General features: G+C 43.4%; 1 protein-coding gene across 1 annotated transcript; it reads left to right on the plus strand.

The window, feature by feature from the left end:
• The first annotated feature begins 2269 nt into the window (after nt 1–2269).
• On the plus strand, nt 2270–7456 carry LOC119354828 (putative leucine-rich repeat receptor-like protein kinase At2g19210). The gene is made up of 12 exons (XM_037621576.1): nt 2270–2360; nt 2439–2997; nt 3282–3775; nt 4931–5069; nt 5187–5258; nt 5352–5423; nt 5502–5582; nt 5667–5837; nt 5878–6124; nt 6315–6441; nt 6622–6693; nt 6789–7456. The coding sequence occupies exons 1-12, from the start codon at nt 2270–2272 to the stop codon at nt 7454–7456; spliced, it is 2793 nt and encodes a 930-aa protein (XP_037477473.1).
• The last annotated feature ends 9564 nt before the right edge of the window (nt 7457–17020 follow it).

Consider the following 17020-nt stretch of genomic DNA (forward strand, 5'->3'; position numbering starts at 1 on the left):
CGGCTGTAAATGCACCGACAAGAATCCATATAAATGGCCAAACTGGTAGATGTTGCAAATGTAACGATTATAGTGACGAGCCCATTGGGTGACAGAAAAGAACTGCCGACCTGTTGACCTGGTGTTCGTCTACCATTTCTCAGTGCACATTCTGTTATTACAGTTTCTGCTACAAAGCCATGTTTCATAACCCAAAAAATTATGCACACAGTGAACGAATAGAAAAACACAAGCCACATGAGAGAAGCTCAGAAGGTCGCTTTATGCCTGAGTTGAGAGGTCAGAGTCACAAATGCCTGTGCCGATGGCATCTACAACTCTTCATCGCCAGTTCCACAGTAGAGAACAAAGCTGGGGAGTGACGGCATGGTCATGTCCCTGCATCACAGCATGCTCAGATGTCGGTCAACAGTCATCTTCTCAACATGCATTCTTTTCCAAAGCTGAAAATACAGTGGGTACTACTCTACTTACTTTAGGTATGGGAGAGTCATGTACTTCAGCAATTCTGGATTCATGCTTGTGAATGATTTCCATTCGTCGGGATCTATCCTCCCGTGGCCGTTCAGGTCTGCCTCTTTGAACGTTTGTCGGATACAAATTAACATGCATGCATAGTGTTAACGCTTGTTGCACATGTGATCAACCATCTGTTTGATAGCATCACTTATATCTATATCTATATCAATATAAAAAGACCCAGTGAGGCAGATCCAACAGATCTCGGCCATCCATTAGCGTTAATCCGACAGTCTTTATTGTCCTAATGATGAGCAACCAAACACGTTTAGTGCTAAATGCGTTTACTGCTAATCAATCCTTTCTATCCCCGATCCCCTTCCTTACGCATCCTTTCACACGAAAGGAAATTGCCACAACGAACCGTCGTGCGATCCCCTCCTTACGTACCCTTTCACACGAAAGGAAAACTCCCATAGCGAACCGTCGTGCGATCCCCTTCCTTACGTACCCTTTCACACGAAAGGAAACTGCCACAACGAACCGCCCCACAACGCCATCCCATCACCTCGCTTCAGCGATGCATGCCGCCCCCATCGCCTCGACCCGCAGCAGCTTCAAGGACACCGCCCCTCACATCTCCGTGCCGCCTCTACCCATCGCCTTTGCGTGGCCTCGGCCGTAGCGACGCCGCCGCAACTTCAAGGACGCGGTTGCCGGGGACGCCACCTAGACCGCTTGGCTGACCGGTGGGGGTGCGTCGAAGGCGCCACCTGGACCGCCCATCGCCGTCGGACCTGTCAGGGACACCGCATGGCCGTCCGTTGGCGTCGGGCCGTCGGACCATCATGGACACTGCCTGGACCGCCTGCCCGCCCCTCTCCGTCGGGCCTAGGTCGCCAGCGCCGCCATCAGGGTACACGCCGCCGTTCAAACACGCAGTCGCCTGGGCAGAGGTCTTTCATCTCTGCTTTCTTCATTTCTTTCGGAGAAGATTGATTCACGTTTCACTGAACAGAAAAGCAACCTATATGCACTAAAAATTGAACCCAAATCAGGCTTCGTAAAACCGAATCAAAAGCAGCCTCGTGTGCACACATTCAACAGTTATTAAGCTTCATTACCAACGTGCGCTATGAAGCAACTAGGTTACACAATGATATGGAACTTTTGGTAGCACCTGGGTAGCAGATCAGGTGTGCCGATTTCTATGAATTGTGCTTAGATTTTTGGATCTCTCTTTTAGCGGTGTGAGGACAAGCTGTATGTGCGTCATCACCTCGCTTCAGCGACCTGGGGTGCTGCGGTTGGCTCAACGCAAAATGAAAAGTCGTGCACCCAGCAAGAGAGGACACATTGACCAGGTTGGAGAAATTAAAGTCAAACCTTGGACGGACGGTTTGCCGTAGCACTAAGCAGGTCGTGGGTACCACAAAGAGGAGACGAGAGAATTAAGGTTTGTGCCACTGGTGAGAGCGCGACCCACCGCAGTAGACGCTTCCAAGTGTTTAACATTACTGTACTATATCTATATACAGAGGTGAAGCGAGGTGGTTAAGCATGACGGTGTTTCATGCGATCATTATACCAGTAACAGTCAGACAGAGTTGGCTTTCCATCGGAAAACAAAAGACAGTCGGTTCTCTTTCTATCTGGATTAAAGGCTGGACGTGTCTATTCTTTTGACAAATGAGAGTTGAGGCTGCGCATGTACATGGACGCATGGATGGAGGGTCGCACATATAAATACCATGTTGCTCATTAGCTACTTGCAAGTGCATATTGGAGCCATCAACGCCGCGCGCGGACAATGGCGACCACGCCGTGGCTGCTGCTTCTCTGCCTCGCCGCCGCCGCCTCGAGCGGGGCGCTTCAAGCTCGTGCCCAGCCTGACAACAAAGGTATGTATGCCTGTCCCCGAAAAGATAAACTCTTGTACAATTGCAAACTTCACCTTCTATCAACTCTATCCATTGCAGGTTTCATAAGCATAGACTGCGGATTTCCGGGGACAAGGAGCTACATAGACAGCACAACCGAGCTCTCCTACGCCCCGGACGCCGCCTTCACCGACACCGGCTCGAGCCACAACATCTCGGTGGAGTACATGAAGCCGCAGTTGCTCCTCTCCAAGCGCTACCACGACCTGCGCAGCTTCCCCGACGGCACGCGCAACTGCTATACGCTCCGGTCCCTGGTGCCCGGGCTCAAGTACCTCCTCCGCGCCACCTTCTTCTACGGAAACTACGACGGGCTCGACAGGATTCCCATATTTGACCTCCACATCGGGGTCAACTTCTGGAGGGTGGTGAACATCACAAATATGGGATACGCGCTGCAACTGGAGGCCCTCGTGGTCGTGCCGGACGACTTTGTGCAGGTTTGCCTGATAAACACCGGCGCCGGGACGCCGTTCATCTCCGGGCTTGACCTGAGGCCGCTCAAGAAGACGATGTACCCGCAGGTGACCGCAACGCAGGGCCTGGTGCTGATGACTAGGCTCAACTTCGGCCCGAGAGACGATTCTACCTTTGTCAGGTTAGTCATTCTATTTGAATAATGCAAGAAGCTCACCAATTTAGAGCATATTCAGTTGTGCCCTAAGCATTGTACATCTAAGTCCTAAGGTCATTGATTTTACACGAAGGTTTGTGTGTGTGGGTATTCTTTTCTTCTTCTCTTTATGTTTACTCAAATGTGCTATAACTAAATAGTCAGAAAGTGTGAAAATTCTACAGTATTCCTGACGGGGAACCTTCGACTTATGGTAACCCAATCTGATTCAGATATCATAGTAATAAGCAACAAACGAAATTGATCAGGTACCCTGATGATCCATACGATCGAATCTGGACCCCATGGATCAACACTAAAATCTGGACCGTGATATCAACAAAGAAGAGGGTGCAGAGCATAGACAACGATGTCTTCGAGGCGCCGACAGCGGTCATGCAGACGGCTATTAGGCCGCGAGACGTCACCAAGAACATAGAGTTCTCTTGGGACCCGGAGCCCCAGCCCAACGACCCCTCGCCAGGGTACATTGCCATCATGCACTTCTCCGAGCTGCAGATACTCCCCATTAACGCCGTTCGACAATTCTACGTCAACCTCAACAGCGAGTTGTGGTACCCGAGCGGCTTCACGCCGACCTACCTCTACATCGGCGCCACCTACAACAACCTCCCGTTGAGGCACAGCCACTATAACTTCTCCATCAACGCCACCGGTAACTCGACGCTGCCGCCGATCATCAACGGCGTCGAGTTTTTCTCCATCATCTCCACCACCAACCTTAGCACGTACTCACAGGACGGTACGTCTATTTTCACATTTAACAATAACAGGTGCACCACTAAAAAATATATTATTTTTACAATGTTCACAGAAAATCTATATAGCATGTTATGAAATTGCGAATCAAATTTGATGGCCACATCAAGGAACAACAAGCACAAATTCACAGCTGGTAGTAATATGCAATAATATGCCGCCTCTGATGTAGATTTTGTTTCAAAACCATGTACAATGAGTCTCACCCGTGACAGTCTTTTTCAGGTGTTTAGGTTGAGCAGTTGTACAGTACTAGGAAATTTTATGACTACAAGAAATGTAATCATGTCTTTCATGCAGTAGTGCCTAGTTAAAATGTTCAACGAGCATGGGTATTTATAAACCTACTTCTTAAGACTTCGCAAAAATCATACTACTAAATTTCAAAAAATATAAAAAAATCACGCAAGTAGGATGAATCGGGTACACCTACGAACATGTGTGAAAATCTGAAAATGGAAAAGGCTACAACACAAATTGTATAGTTGCTTTCTCATTTTCTGTTTTTCACACACGTTGCAAGTAGTTACAACTTTTTCTGAAAATTCACAATGATAACTTTGTATCCAATATATCTACCTATGTATGAGTGTGCCCCCCCCCCCCACCCGCCACCCCGCGCGCGTGTGTTTGTGTGATTAATGTATTGAGGTTTCGTGGCACAATATATAATCCCAAATATTATTGAAACCATCAATTGTGCTCTTGACATACTCTCTTTTTCAATTTTTTTTATGATTTTGCACCCTTCGTAAACATCCACAATATACTCATATACTAATGATCAAATTCATTTTCAAATTTCATGTTTGGTGAAAATAACAATTTGTTTCCAGGCATTGCAAATAAAAAATTCAAGTACTTTTTCAAAAGAATATTTGCTATTTTAGTTCCCAATTTTTGTTTTTCCACCCATATCGCAAATGGATGGAATTTTCCAACAAAATTATTGGCACATACTCACTCTAATATCTGCACACCATATGTTCTTTAAAGCTTTCTATTCTACAATGAAGGGAGCATGTGCTCTGCACAGAAGAAATTCACACCCCATATAACAACACGACATACACAAATGAGTTGTGGTTGATGCTTAGTCAAATCATGTGTGGTACTAAAAACTTGCATGAATCAACAGTATCTGCTATCATGGCGATAAAGACAAAGTATCAGGTGCAGAAGAACTGGATGGGTGATCCGTGCATTCCAAAGACTATGGCCTGGGAAAGGTTGACGTGCGGTTATGAGGTCACAACCCCCCATAGGATCAAAGCCGTGTAAGTATTTTAGATTTGAGCATCATAATTAAATTCACTTCAACATGAAAATACCTAATGGAATATCATGTAAAACTCGATAATGATACTCATCCGGCGGAGGTTCGCTTTATGTAGAGATTTATCAGTCACCGGTCTCAGTGGTGATATAACATCTTCTTTCATAAATCTCAAGGCTCTCCAGTACTTGTAAGTTGATTTTCTATAATGTTTTTAAGATTCGTCATGGTTCCTTTTTGCACCAAAAATGGCGAAAGGTAATCTTGGCCCACATTTTTTTAGGAATCTGTCAAACAACAAATTGACAGGCTCAATTCCAGATGCCCTTTCACAATTACCTTCATTGACGGTTATGTAAGTCCTGCAACTTCTGACAATTAATTTTGCACCCAAGATATTAATTCAACTCCTGCAAATTTTCTTTTTCGTTAGAGATTTGTCAGGTAATCAGCTCAGTGGTTCAATTCCCCCTGGACTTCTCAAAAGAGTTCAAGATGGCTCCCTCAATTTTAGGTCAGCTTCCATGTTCTTCTAGTTCCATCACATATAATACTAGATAAATTGGATGGAACATTTTCATTTCATATTTTTTGGTAGATATGAGAACAATCCAAACATTTGCGCAAGTGACAATTCATGCCAGTCGGCGCCTAAAAGGAACAACAAGCTGGCTATCTATATTGTTGTCCCTCTACTTGTGGTTGTGGTGATGGTATCATTAGCAATAGTGATCTTTTTCTTGGTAAGACGAAGACAACAAGGTGAGGCATCAACATAAGTGTGCATAACAATTATCTAGTCCATGAACACTATTGATGCTGCCATTTGTCAACTATATGCTAGTAAATGGTGACCGTGGGGGCTGTTCATTGCAACTTGAGAACCGTCGGTTCACCTACAAACAACTTGATATGATAACAAAGGGATTCAAGAGGATTCTTGGCCGGGGAGGTTTCGGGATTGTCTATCATGGCTTCCTAGAAGATGACACTGAGGTGGCCGTGAAATTGCGATCTCGTACTTCTAAGCAAGGTGTCAATGTGTTCTTCGCAGAGGTAGGATCTCATTGACTTCAGTTGGTGAGGTTTTTTTGAATGTGCGTGAGTCTTACACGTCACTACATTAAGACATTCAAGAGTTTAAGTCAATCATAATGCCTAGCCATTAGCCACACCTAGTGCACATGCAACAAAAAACTAAGCATGTTTTGATCTTGGATTTGGTGGGATATGAACATTTGTGCAGGCTCAGATTTTGACGCAGATTCACCATAAGAATCTTGTCACCATGATTGGCTATTGTAAGGATGGAAAAGACATGGCACTTGTGTACGAGTACATGTCAGAAGGAACACTACAAGAGCATATTATAGGTAATATGTACATAATGTAAATTGTTTAGCCGTGTGGTTTCAAATTGGTACCAACAAAGTGATTGCTACTATACCGTGACCTATCACTTCAAAGTACTATCTGGCGGAATGTTCACAATTGATCCATAGAATCATCGCATGTCTGATGTTGGAAAATTCAAAATGCCCATATATTTGCAGGAAGAGACGATAATGGAGAAGGTTTATTGGATTGGAGACAGAGACTTCGAATTGCACTTGAATCTGCCAAAGGTACTAGCTTTGAATACAATGCCCCTTTTGCTTCTATATGTTTGTATTTCCAAAAGGTTTAGGGAGGGATGCTTTGTTGATGTTGTGATGTGCAGGGCTTGAGTACTTACACACCGGGTGCAGCCCGCCTCTCATCCACATGGACGTGAAGCCCACAAATATCCTCCTAAATGCAAGTCTGGAGGCCAAGATTGCCGACTTCGGCATGTCTAAGGCCTTCAAACATGACAAGGACACACATGTATCCACAAACACACTCGTTGGTACCTACGGATACGTTGATCCAGAGTACCTGGCAACAATGCAACCAACTACAAAGAGTGATGTGTACAGTTTCGGTGTCGTGTTGCTGGAGTTAGTCACCGGAAGACCAGCTATACTGCCAGAGTCTCCGATGCCCATCAGCATCATCCATTGGGTGAGGTCCCAGCTAGCTGAGGGCAACATTGAGAGCGTGGTGGATGCGTGCATGCATGGTTGTTATGATGTGAACAGTGTGTGGAAGGTGGCAAACATCGCTCTGGATTGCACCGCACAGGTGTCGGTGGAACGTCCCACCATCAACCACGTGGTGGTGCAGCTCCAAGAGTGCCTTAAGCTCGAGGATTGCTATGCAAGGAGTGATATGAGTGGCGGCTTGTACATCGGCAGTGGCAGCCATGACCCAAACTTGAATAATGAATCTCAGGACAATGTCACATCAGAGATGGAGTATGTGTCTAGAAGGATGGCAACAAGGACCACCGATCCTGTTGCACGTTGAAGACCCGTTCATTCGGTTGAAAGAAGTCACAATTGCCCTTTTGTGTCATTGAAGGGAACTCTGTGTGCTTTAATATGTCCTTATTTACCAACACGCAAATGGGAAATGTTCAGATATTTGAAAACCCAAGTATGATGTGTTTTTGAGGGTTTGTGCTACTTAATATATGGCCTTTGGCCTTTTTGCAAAAGAAAGTATGCTTAATTCTTAATTCTTTTGAAATACATGGGTATCTAAGACTATGTACTCTTCCCTAGGTCTCTCTATTGACTTTTGTTTCCATGGGAACTTTGTACTCTTCTTCCAAAAATTGATTTCAGTGTGCTAATGTTTGTATTCACTTGAAATTGGTAATTGGCCTCCTGACACCAGCTTCAATTTCCTCCATCCATTTTTTCCGATCCGTATATAGATTTTTGCCGAGAAGATACATATTAGTTAGTGCGGGAAAACAAAAACAAAAACAAATGCTCTAAAACCCCTTTATTGGGGTACTAGATTTTCTTTGTTACACCAAACAACCGCACATGTCCTTCTTCACAAAAAATTGCAAATGGATAGAACACACAAACATGTCACTATAAAAAAATCCATATTTTTATTTTTGTTCAATATTATTTTAGATTTCAGTATTCATGCGGGAACATATTAGCTTGAGCTCATGTACAACGAATTTCCATACAATATATGGATCGCTTCTCTTTAGCTTAACCTTATTGGAAAACGGGGTGGAGGTCAATGTCTACCTAGGAGGAGGTGAGCTATGGTGGTCGAGGTCCACATGAGAGGAAGCGAGCTACGATGGCTGAGGCCGGCATGGGAGGAAGTGATCTGGTGTTCATGTTGGACAATAGGAGACGGGGCTCGAGGTTGATCAATGCGACAGTGAGGTGGGGTGGCTGGTTTCAACAAGGTCGATCTGCTTGCTTTGACGCTCTGTGGACTATAGGAGGTAGACAACATGGTCGAGGGCGAGGCCATGGTGGGAACAGAGAAGGGGACGAGAGGAAGTGTCAGAGGGATGTGGGAGGCAATGGCTAGGGTGGCTAGATGGAAGGCCGCACGAGTAAAATCCTAGGTACTTATCGCAGGGGAGAGAGAGAGAGAGAGAGAGAGAGAGAGAGAGAGAGAGAGAGAGAGAGAGAGAGTCAAGGTGGCAGAGAGAATCATTGTGTTACTTTCCGGCTATGCATGCACTACACACACGATATTTCTCAATCTCCAAGAGCAACAAGATCCACCAAGGAAATAAGGAAGGATGGAATTTTTCTTTGGTGGAAGTATAGATTAGGCACTTCTTTTTCACTCCTCAAAAGATCAACAATTTGAGTGGAAGGAAAGCGAGTTCTCAAAGAAAATTGAGTTAGAATCAATGGAGGAGAGAGAGCAGAGTCGTCACCTTGTTTCACACGGAAGAAGGGGGGCTTTTATAAGTGGCCCCAAATCCCAACCATTATGTGCATAATCTATGCACCCAGGAGGGTCCGGACCCCAAAGGCTCCGAGCAGATTCTGGGCTAACCACAAGGGTTGCATACAAGTGTGCAACTATTTGCCCCGGACGGTCGAGGTATGTTTCGGAATACACAGAGAATTTGCATCGATAAGCAAACCTTCTGGTTGCCCCAAATGTTGGCCGGACGGGGCGGACCTCAGAGGGTGAAGGTTGCCCCTAAGGCTCCGTGTAGTCTTTTCATGTGAATAAAAATCACAACTTCGAGGCTCTCTCTCAAGTAACGGGGATGTTTTATGGGTCCATTTTAGTTCGTTTACGTGCAGTTGATTTCCACAATACCTCTAAGTTGCACGCCTGCACCCCTTTTAATAGTGCGGGCTGTCGTAATGACTCAAGTAAATCACAAAGGCCATCATGAAAACCTTTCTTTTTTGAAATGGAGATGGGGCATCAACCATCCATGCTTCTGTTTGGAATGCGACGACTTTGTTTATAGACCAAAGGAGAGGACGACAAATTCCTTCTAGAAGCATGGCAAATTCTAACAAAAAAATTGAAGTGAGCGAAGTTGCCATGCTTACTAAAGAAGAGTCAATTACACTGGTGATGCTAGAACTTGACGCAAACAGTCACCTCGGTGCTAAAAGTTGCAGCATACATCGAAGTGGTGCAAAAACTTACATGGTCATGCAAATACAGTGCTAATTATGGTTGGATACAGAATCGACGATGATTAGGCGCGCCAGCGGGACAGTGGCGGAGGCAGAGGGTGGACAGGGTGGGCCGCGGCCCACCCTGAGATTCTGGTTTGGTCCATATACTATAGGGGAATAGAGATGGGCCAGGGAAAAATTTAATAAAGAGCCCAACAAGAACTCGCACTCGTTCCGCGACCCGCGCCAAACCTCTCGCGTCAGCGATTCCCCTCTGCCCGGTGTCGCCGCCAGCCGCCAAGCTACCTGCCTCGCTGACCACCCGTCGTCGTCGAACGTCAAGAAGGCCAGGAGCCACCACAGGTCAGCCAGTCTCGCCCGGCCAAGTACCAATAGCGGCACCACCGCGCTATGCACTCGACATGCGGCAGCAGCTAGCAGCTCTACTCAGCGTCTGACAGAAGTATTGAGACGTGCACAGTCCAGCCGTCCAGCATGTTATCTTCAGTACGCACTTCCCCATCCCTACACCCAATTTCTAGTTAAATCAATACTATTAACTAGGATCTGCTGTGTTGAGTTAAAAAAGGCAATGTATGGCATATTTGTTATTAAAAAATCCAGACCAATCCCTGTTTGCATAGCATACTTATTGTAAAAAATAATATAGATGGACCACCCTGTTTCAAAATCCTAGCTCCGCCACTGCATGGGAATCACCGTTAGCGAGAGACGAGGAGTTGCCCGTTCTTTTGTGAAAACCCAGCTTGACAATTTCTCTCTCACAAAATCTCCTTTTTTACAACAAACCCCCTCAATATTTTCTCTCTCACAAAAATCCCTTGTTTTATTCATAAAAACTCATGATATTTTCTCTCTCACAAAAGAGCCCTGGCCCACCTGCCAGCGACCTCGGGACTCAAACCACATACCTGCAGACTGCAGAAACGGGTGCGTAGCCACCCCAGCCATCGCCATTTGTGGTTGAATGTGGATAGGAAATCTCTATATCCTTTGTAGGGAATAATAGTTTTAATCAAAATGAAAAAAATACAGCCTAGGGAATTGAGCCGGCGACCTCATGCGAACTTGCACCTCTGCCTGCCAATACAAAGAAGAAGATATAATGTATAAATACGATAACTAAACTTTCTGTTTGCAAACTGTAGTCGTATCTTATAAAAAATTTAAAATAATTATATAAAAAATATGTACAAGTAATTTAAAAAGTTATTTTATATTTAAATAAATGATGATATAAGTTTGAAAATGTTCATGATTTAAATACTCATGTTTTTATAAAAAATAGGTTACATTAAGAAGCTGATGTAATAAATTTTGTGTATTTTCTAAAAAATATAAATTATAAATAAAATTAAATATAAAATATAAATATGTATGAAAAATATATGAGTGAAAAAATATATGCGAGCATAGTGTGCCCCTAGACTGCAGATCTTCAAATTAATATTATTTAAGTTATGCACACTTTTTTCATTATATGAATATGTTTTGTAATGATATGCGATTTAAAACAAAGCACATTTCCCTAACTTAATCTATTTGTATGTATTATTTATAACATGAAATATCCTAACTTGATTGTTTTTACTGTGATTATTAATTTTAAAATTTCTAAAAAAGTCTAACTTGTGGAAATGGGCCGCACTGACTGTAGTCAATTATTATATTTCATAATTAATTATATGGTTATAACTATAATTAATAATTGAATATTTAATGAAATTATACTATCGATTTTTAAATTTAATTAATTTATTTTTATGTATACTGTTTTAACATATGATTATAGTTTGGATACAAATAGTTTGACTCTTTACACATGATATCTTCTTTGTTGGAGCGGTAGGCAGCGGTGCAACCTCGCATGATGTCTCCTGTTCGATACCCTCAATCGTCTTTTTTCATTTTTATTATTCACTCCAAAGATATATAGATTTCCTATCCTCAATTAACCACAGATGGCAACGGCTTGGTTGGCAATACACCCGCTCGTGCAGTCCGTGGGTCTGTGGTTCTAGTCCCCATACAGACAGTGTATAGGTCTCCCTTATACTCCCTACGTCCGAAAAAACTTGTCCCAAACTTATTCATCAAATTGATGTATCTAGCACTAACTTGGTGATAAATACATTTATTTGAGGGACAAACTTTTTCGGACGGCGGGAGTAATTTTTAAGGTCGCTGGTAGGTGGGCCAGGACTCTTTTGTGAGAGAACAAAATGATGACGGTTTTTCCAAAAAATATGGGTTTTTTGTGAGAGAGAAAATATTGAGTTTTTTTTTTAAAAACAGGGGCTTTTTTGATAATTTTTATCAATTTTTTTAATAAAAAAACAGGCCACACGCCCCGTCTCTCGCTGACAGCGGGCCCCAGGCCACACTGGCGCGCCTAGTTAGTGCCGATTTCGTATCTAACCGTGATTAGCATTGCGTTTGCACAATAGAGCCAAATTTTTGCAGCACTTCAATATATGCCGCAATTTTCTAGCACTAAAGTGATCGTTTGCTACATATAAACGAATCACCATGTGTTTCTCTGAAGGAAACTAATCTAGTGCTTTAGATTTCAGCTCAAGTTGCTACTAGTAACTTTGATCAGAAGGCATTGAAATGGAATTGCAGCAGCTGATTGGTACATGTTCTCTGTTTGGCAATATGAGTTTCGACATTGGAATGGAGATGTATCTGGTCTATTTTGCGGAAATAGCTTCGGTGTAATCTGAATTTAGTCCTTTTCCAGTTATGAGACCAGTGTGATGTTAACTCAATGAAACCTCAACTGAGACGGTTTGTTTAATTTCAGTCATGTACTCGTGTTTCATCTTAATTATCAGACCAGCGTGTGACATCATAATTCAGCTGGGTAGTACAGGGCTACATTTATATTCACCCTGCCATTCTTACAGAAATGCTGTGACACATCATTATGTTTTTGTGGTCATCCACTATCCCAGCCTCCCAGGCACTGAGGCTGAGTGTCCCTGTAGGTGGCGTTGTGCATCTTGATCGAATTGTTAATATTTTACCTAGATATTTGTGCCGTGAAATAGAACGCATGAATGGGTTATTTTGTTACATTGCAGATTGTTTTTTGCCATCAAAGTATATATATTTAGTGTTTTGTTCATTTTTCCATGAGAATTCAGTAGCTTGTAGCTCCTGCTGTATTTGTTTTTTAGAGAAAAAGGGCGTGACCCTTGGTTTCATTTTGTTAAATGAAACCGCATCATCACAGTGAATCCTTGTTTTCATTATTTTTTTGTTCCTGCAGCTTCTCATTTTTTTAGCACTTGATCCACTTGAGATCCCTTCTCTTGGAGGACGATCTAAAACAGGAGTCAATCATCATCATCTTAATCAAATACTCCGAATTTGGCTCCATTGCCTAAGTTGGCAAGCAAAAGATCAAATATACTAATGTTGTGCGAGGCCTATAAAAGTATAAAGTAAGTTCAGAGCATGTATATCTTGGATCCAAACAAGGTAAGAACACAAACTACCTCATTCGTTTGTTCATCTGATCAAATTCCCTTTTACTCCTTAGTGAGTTCGATCATATCAACAAACAAGAGAAGATACCTGAATACTATAGAAGATATGAGTAAACAAATAGTCCATCTTTGAGACAGTACATGGCCTGCAAGCGAATTCAGAGAGTTCACAAAAATTCAGAGACTCCATCTCGTGAGAGTACATGGGAGTCAGACGCCTTTGACTTCGAAAACGAGCAGAAGTAACTAATGGCTGGGGTCAGAGAGTTCAAGGTGGTGATTTTAGGGATTATGAGGTGAAGACTCGATTCCCATGAGCCATATGAATTCGAGGTTTGTTTCGGACTTTACTCAGTCTACTTCATCGTTGTCGAATGGTGGGATATAGTGACTATAGATGGTATGTAGTAGTAGCAGTAGTAGTGTACGGTAGCTATTGCTATCCCATTGAAAACCTGTGCCACTACCAGGCCACGTAGTTTTGCTTAGGCGTGGAAGGTTTTGAATTCAGTTTCATAAATATCTCAACCACTACCGAGAATCACTGAGATTCAGTGAATTTCAATGATTTCGGTCGAATGATCAAAATGTTTACTTAAAATTCTACCAAATATTTGAATTTTGTGAATATTTTTTTATTCCTGTGTACAACTGAAATGATAAGGTTCATTTAAAAAAACTGAAATGACAGGGTTATTTTGGCCGAACGATAATTATTTTGGTATTGACTGAAATTATTGAAATTCAGTGAATATAAACCACATCACTGAATGTTAAAAACAATCGTATTATGGATATCCCATGGTGTGGGAGTAGTACAGAGACAGTGTCCTCTTCGAACTATCGCTCGTCCAATATCAAAATTGCGATTCTTGTAGAAATTGAAGTAGTGTACTTGTGGAGATCTTCTTTTTGAGGAGGTGTGGAGAGATACACTTCACATTTTGTTATGATATGACCAGCCCACCAACAATGCTTTGCACACGTCTGCCTTTGGTTCGTTAAATTCTTCACTGCTGTCGTTCCTTACAGCATTTCAATTTCAGGAATGTTTTTTGAGAATAATCGTTCCTTAGAAGAAGTCAACGCGATGAATATTTTCTTAAGTTTCTTTACTTTTGTTTGTATACCGCAAACTTTTAATACATAGTACATATTAAAAAAATTCTTTATTTAGATTTTTAAAACATTCCCACACATATTTAAAAAATGTTAACACAGTGTAAACAAACTGTTCGTGCAATTTAGAAAACAATATTCGTACCATTCAAAAAATGTTTGTGACATTTAAAAATGTTATCATATTTGAGTTTGTTATAAAATGTTTGTGCATTTAAAAAAATGCAAATCGTTCAAATAAATGTTCATGACATTTCTTGAAATAATTTGTATATAACGTAAAACATGTTTAGGTAATATAAATTAATGTTAATACATGATTAAAAAATTAATTAGCATGTATTTGAAAATTTTAACATTTTCACGTAAAATATGTTCAAACATGTATTTAAAAATGTTTGATGTGTATATTAAAACAATATTACAACCGCTCAAAATTATCAGAACAATATTGCACACTTACACAAAAAGCATCCCAAACATCAGACACATGGAGACTTGATGGCATCAAACATCACAGCCAGTTTTAATCTAGAGGAAGTTAGGCTCAAACGGTCCTCTCCTTTTAGCACCGCATGCATTGCTGCGATGTCCAACCACCCCCATAGTTTGTGTGCACTTCGGCATAAGTGCGAACAGACAATTCAAGCCTTTGTTTTCCTGTCAGGGTTCATCTCCCTCTCATCCAGCGCTTTCCTGATCCTAACCCTGGAAACGGTTTCTTGGCAGAACAGATTAGAAACAAAAAATTGTCAGGGCGGTCTGGGAATTGAATAAAGGGCATGCCAAGTAATCTTTGCATGGAACAACCATTCTGAATATTGTTCTGGTAGATAACAGGGCAAAAAACGTGCACAATCAGTTTGCCTCTAAGCATTCCTTGAGCGAACCGTTCGGTAAGTAACAAAACTAAGACACACACAACAAAATGGTGATAGTGACTCTGATTTGTTCAGATTCTTACTACAATTATGTAAATACAACGCTACTACCAAATCAAATTCATTTTTGTAAAAAAAAACCAGTTGTGCTCCACGCGATCCACCTAGAAATAAATAAAAAAACTCCGCCTTCCAGTGAATCATGAAAGACTTAGGAATGTTTGCCACACTTGGGCTTTTCCATTGCATGTTAATATATAGACAGATTTACAATCCTAATCATAAATGAGAGATCACAATAATATCGATACTTCTCGGTTTAGGGAATTAGGAGATATGTCACGATATGTGACATATTAGTCTAACACTCCCCCACAGTCACAACGGGAGGAGAGCGGACATTGAGACTGGACCGAAAATTCAGAAACAACGGCGACCGGAGTCCCTTCGTCAAGATATTAGTGAACTGGCGAGACGAGGGAACATGTAGCACGGGGACCTGACCCAAGGCAACACGATCGCGAATGAGTGTAGATCGATCTCGATGTGTTTAGTACGCTGATGTTGTACTAGGTTCGTGGACAAGTAGACGGCACTGACATTGTCACAGAAGATGATCGTCGCAGGAGGAGATGGTCGATGAAGCTCCTGGAGAAGTTGCCGAAGCCAACTCACCTCAGCTACGACGTTGGCCACAACGCGGTACTCTGCTTCAGCGCTAGAGCGAGAGACCGTGTGTTGCCGCTTGGACGACCAAGAGATGAGGTTGTCACTGAGGTAGAACAGAAGCCCGATGTTGAGCGCCCAGTGTCAGGGCAGCCGTCCCATTCGGCGTCGGTGTAAGTGATCATGGAGTCTGGCGAGGTTGAGTAGAGCTGAAGGCCATGAGAAAGCGTGCCCTTGACATAGCGCAAGATGCGCTTGATGGCCGCTAGATGCTGCTCACGATGGTCGTGCATATGAAGACAAACCTGCTGAACGGCATACGCGATGTCGGGGCACGTAAAAGTGAGGTACTGGAGAGCTCCGGCGAGACTCCGGTACTCGGTGGGATCGACCACTGGAGGACCGGCGGTAGCAGCGAGCTTCGGCGACGTGTCAACTGGTGTCGTGACGGACTTGCAAGCAGTCATGCCGGCCCTGTCCAGAATCTCCGTGGCGTACTTGGCTTGCGAAAGATGCATGCCGGAGGATTCACGGGTGCCCGCGATGCCGAGGAAGTAGTGGAGGATTCCCATGTCCGTCATGACAAACTCAGCACGGAGAGAGACCGTGATCCTGTCGAGCAAGCCGGTCGAGGAGGCGGTGAGGATGATATTGTCCACATATAGAAGGAGGAAGGCCGTGCCTTCCGCACACCGGAGGACGAACAACGAGGTGTTCGAGCATGAGCACACGAAGCCGGTCGAAGTGATGAAAGCCGCGAAGCGTTGGTACCACGCATGAGGAGCCTGCTTGAGACCGTAGAGCGAACGGTTCAGCCGACAGACGTGCTCGGGGCAAGTGGAGTCGATGAAGCCGGTGGGTTGACGACAATAGACAACCTCAGCAAGTGTGCCATGCAAAAAGACGTTCTTGACGTCGAGATGACGAGTCTCCCAATTAAGAGAGAGCGTGATGAAAGAAACCCCGAAGTACCCAACGAGCATTATAGTGATTGAGGGAGCCATCGGGCTTGAGCTTGTGGCGAAATACCCACTTGTCAGAGACGATATTGGCATCCCGAGGAGGAGGCACAAGATCCCAAGTGTTGTTGCTGAGGAGATCACGGTACTCTGCGGTCATAGCATCGAGCTAGTTGGGATCCTTGAGAGCGGCACGGGCGGAGGTGGGAACCGGGGAGTACCTACTGACAGAGGAAACATGCAGGTTAAGCCGCTCACAAGGGCCCTTGTGTATGCCGGAGGTGATGCACGTGCGATGAGTGGGTGCATGAGGGGC

This window comes from Triticum dicoccoides, chromosome 1A (assembly GCF_002162155.2).
Source record: "Triticum dicoccoides isolate Atlit2015 ecotype Zavitan chromosome 1A, WEW_v2.0, whole genome shotgun sequence".
Classification (NCBI taxonomy): Eukaryota; Viridiplantae; Streptophyta; class Magnoliopsida; order Poales; family Poaceae; genus Triticum; species Triticum dicoccoides.

Coding starts and splice junctions, on each gene's coding strand:
- LOC119354828 (XM_037621576.1), top strand. CDS start 2,270: ATGGCGACCACGCCGTGGCTGCTGCTTCTCTGCCTCGCCGCCGCCGCC. Junction 2,998..3,281: donor GACGATTCTACCTTTGTCAG/GTTAGTCATTCT, acceptor GAAATTGATCAG/GTACCCTGATGATCCATACG. Junction 6,694..6,788: donor TGCACTTGAATCTGCCAAAG/GTACTAGCTTTG, acceptor TGTGATGTGCAG/GGCTTGAGTACTTACACACC.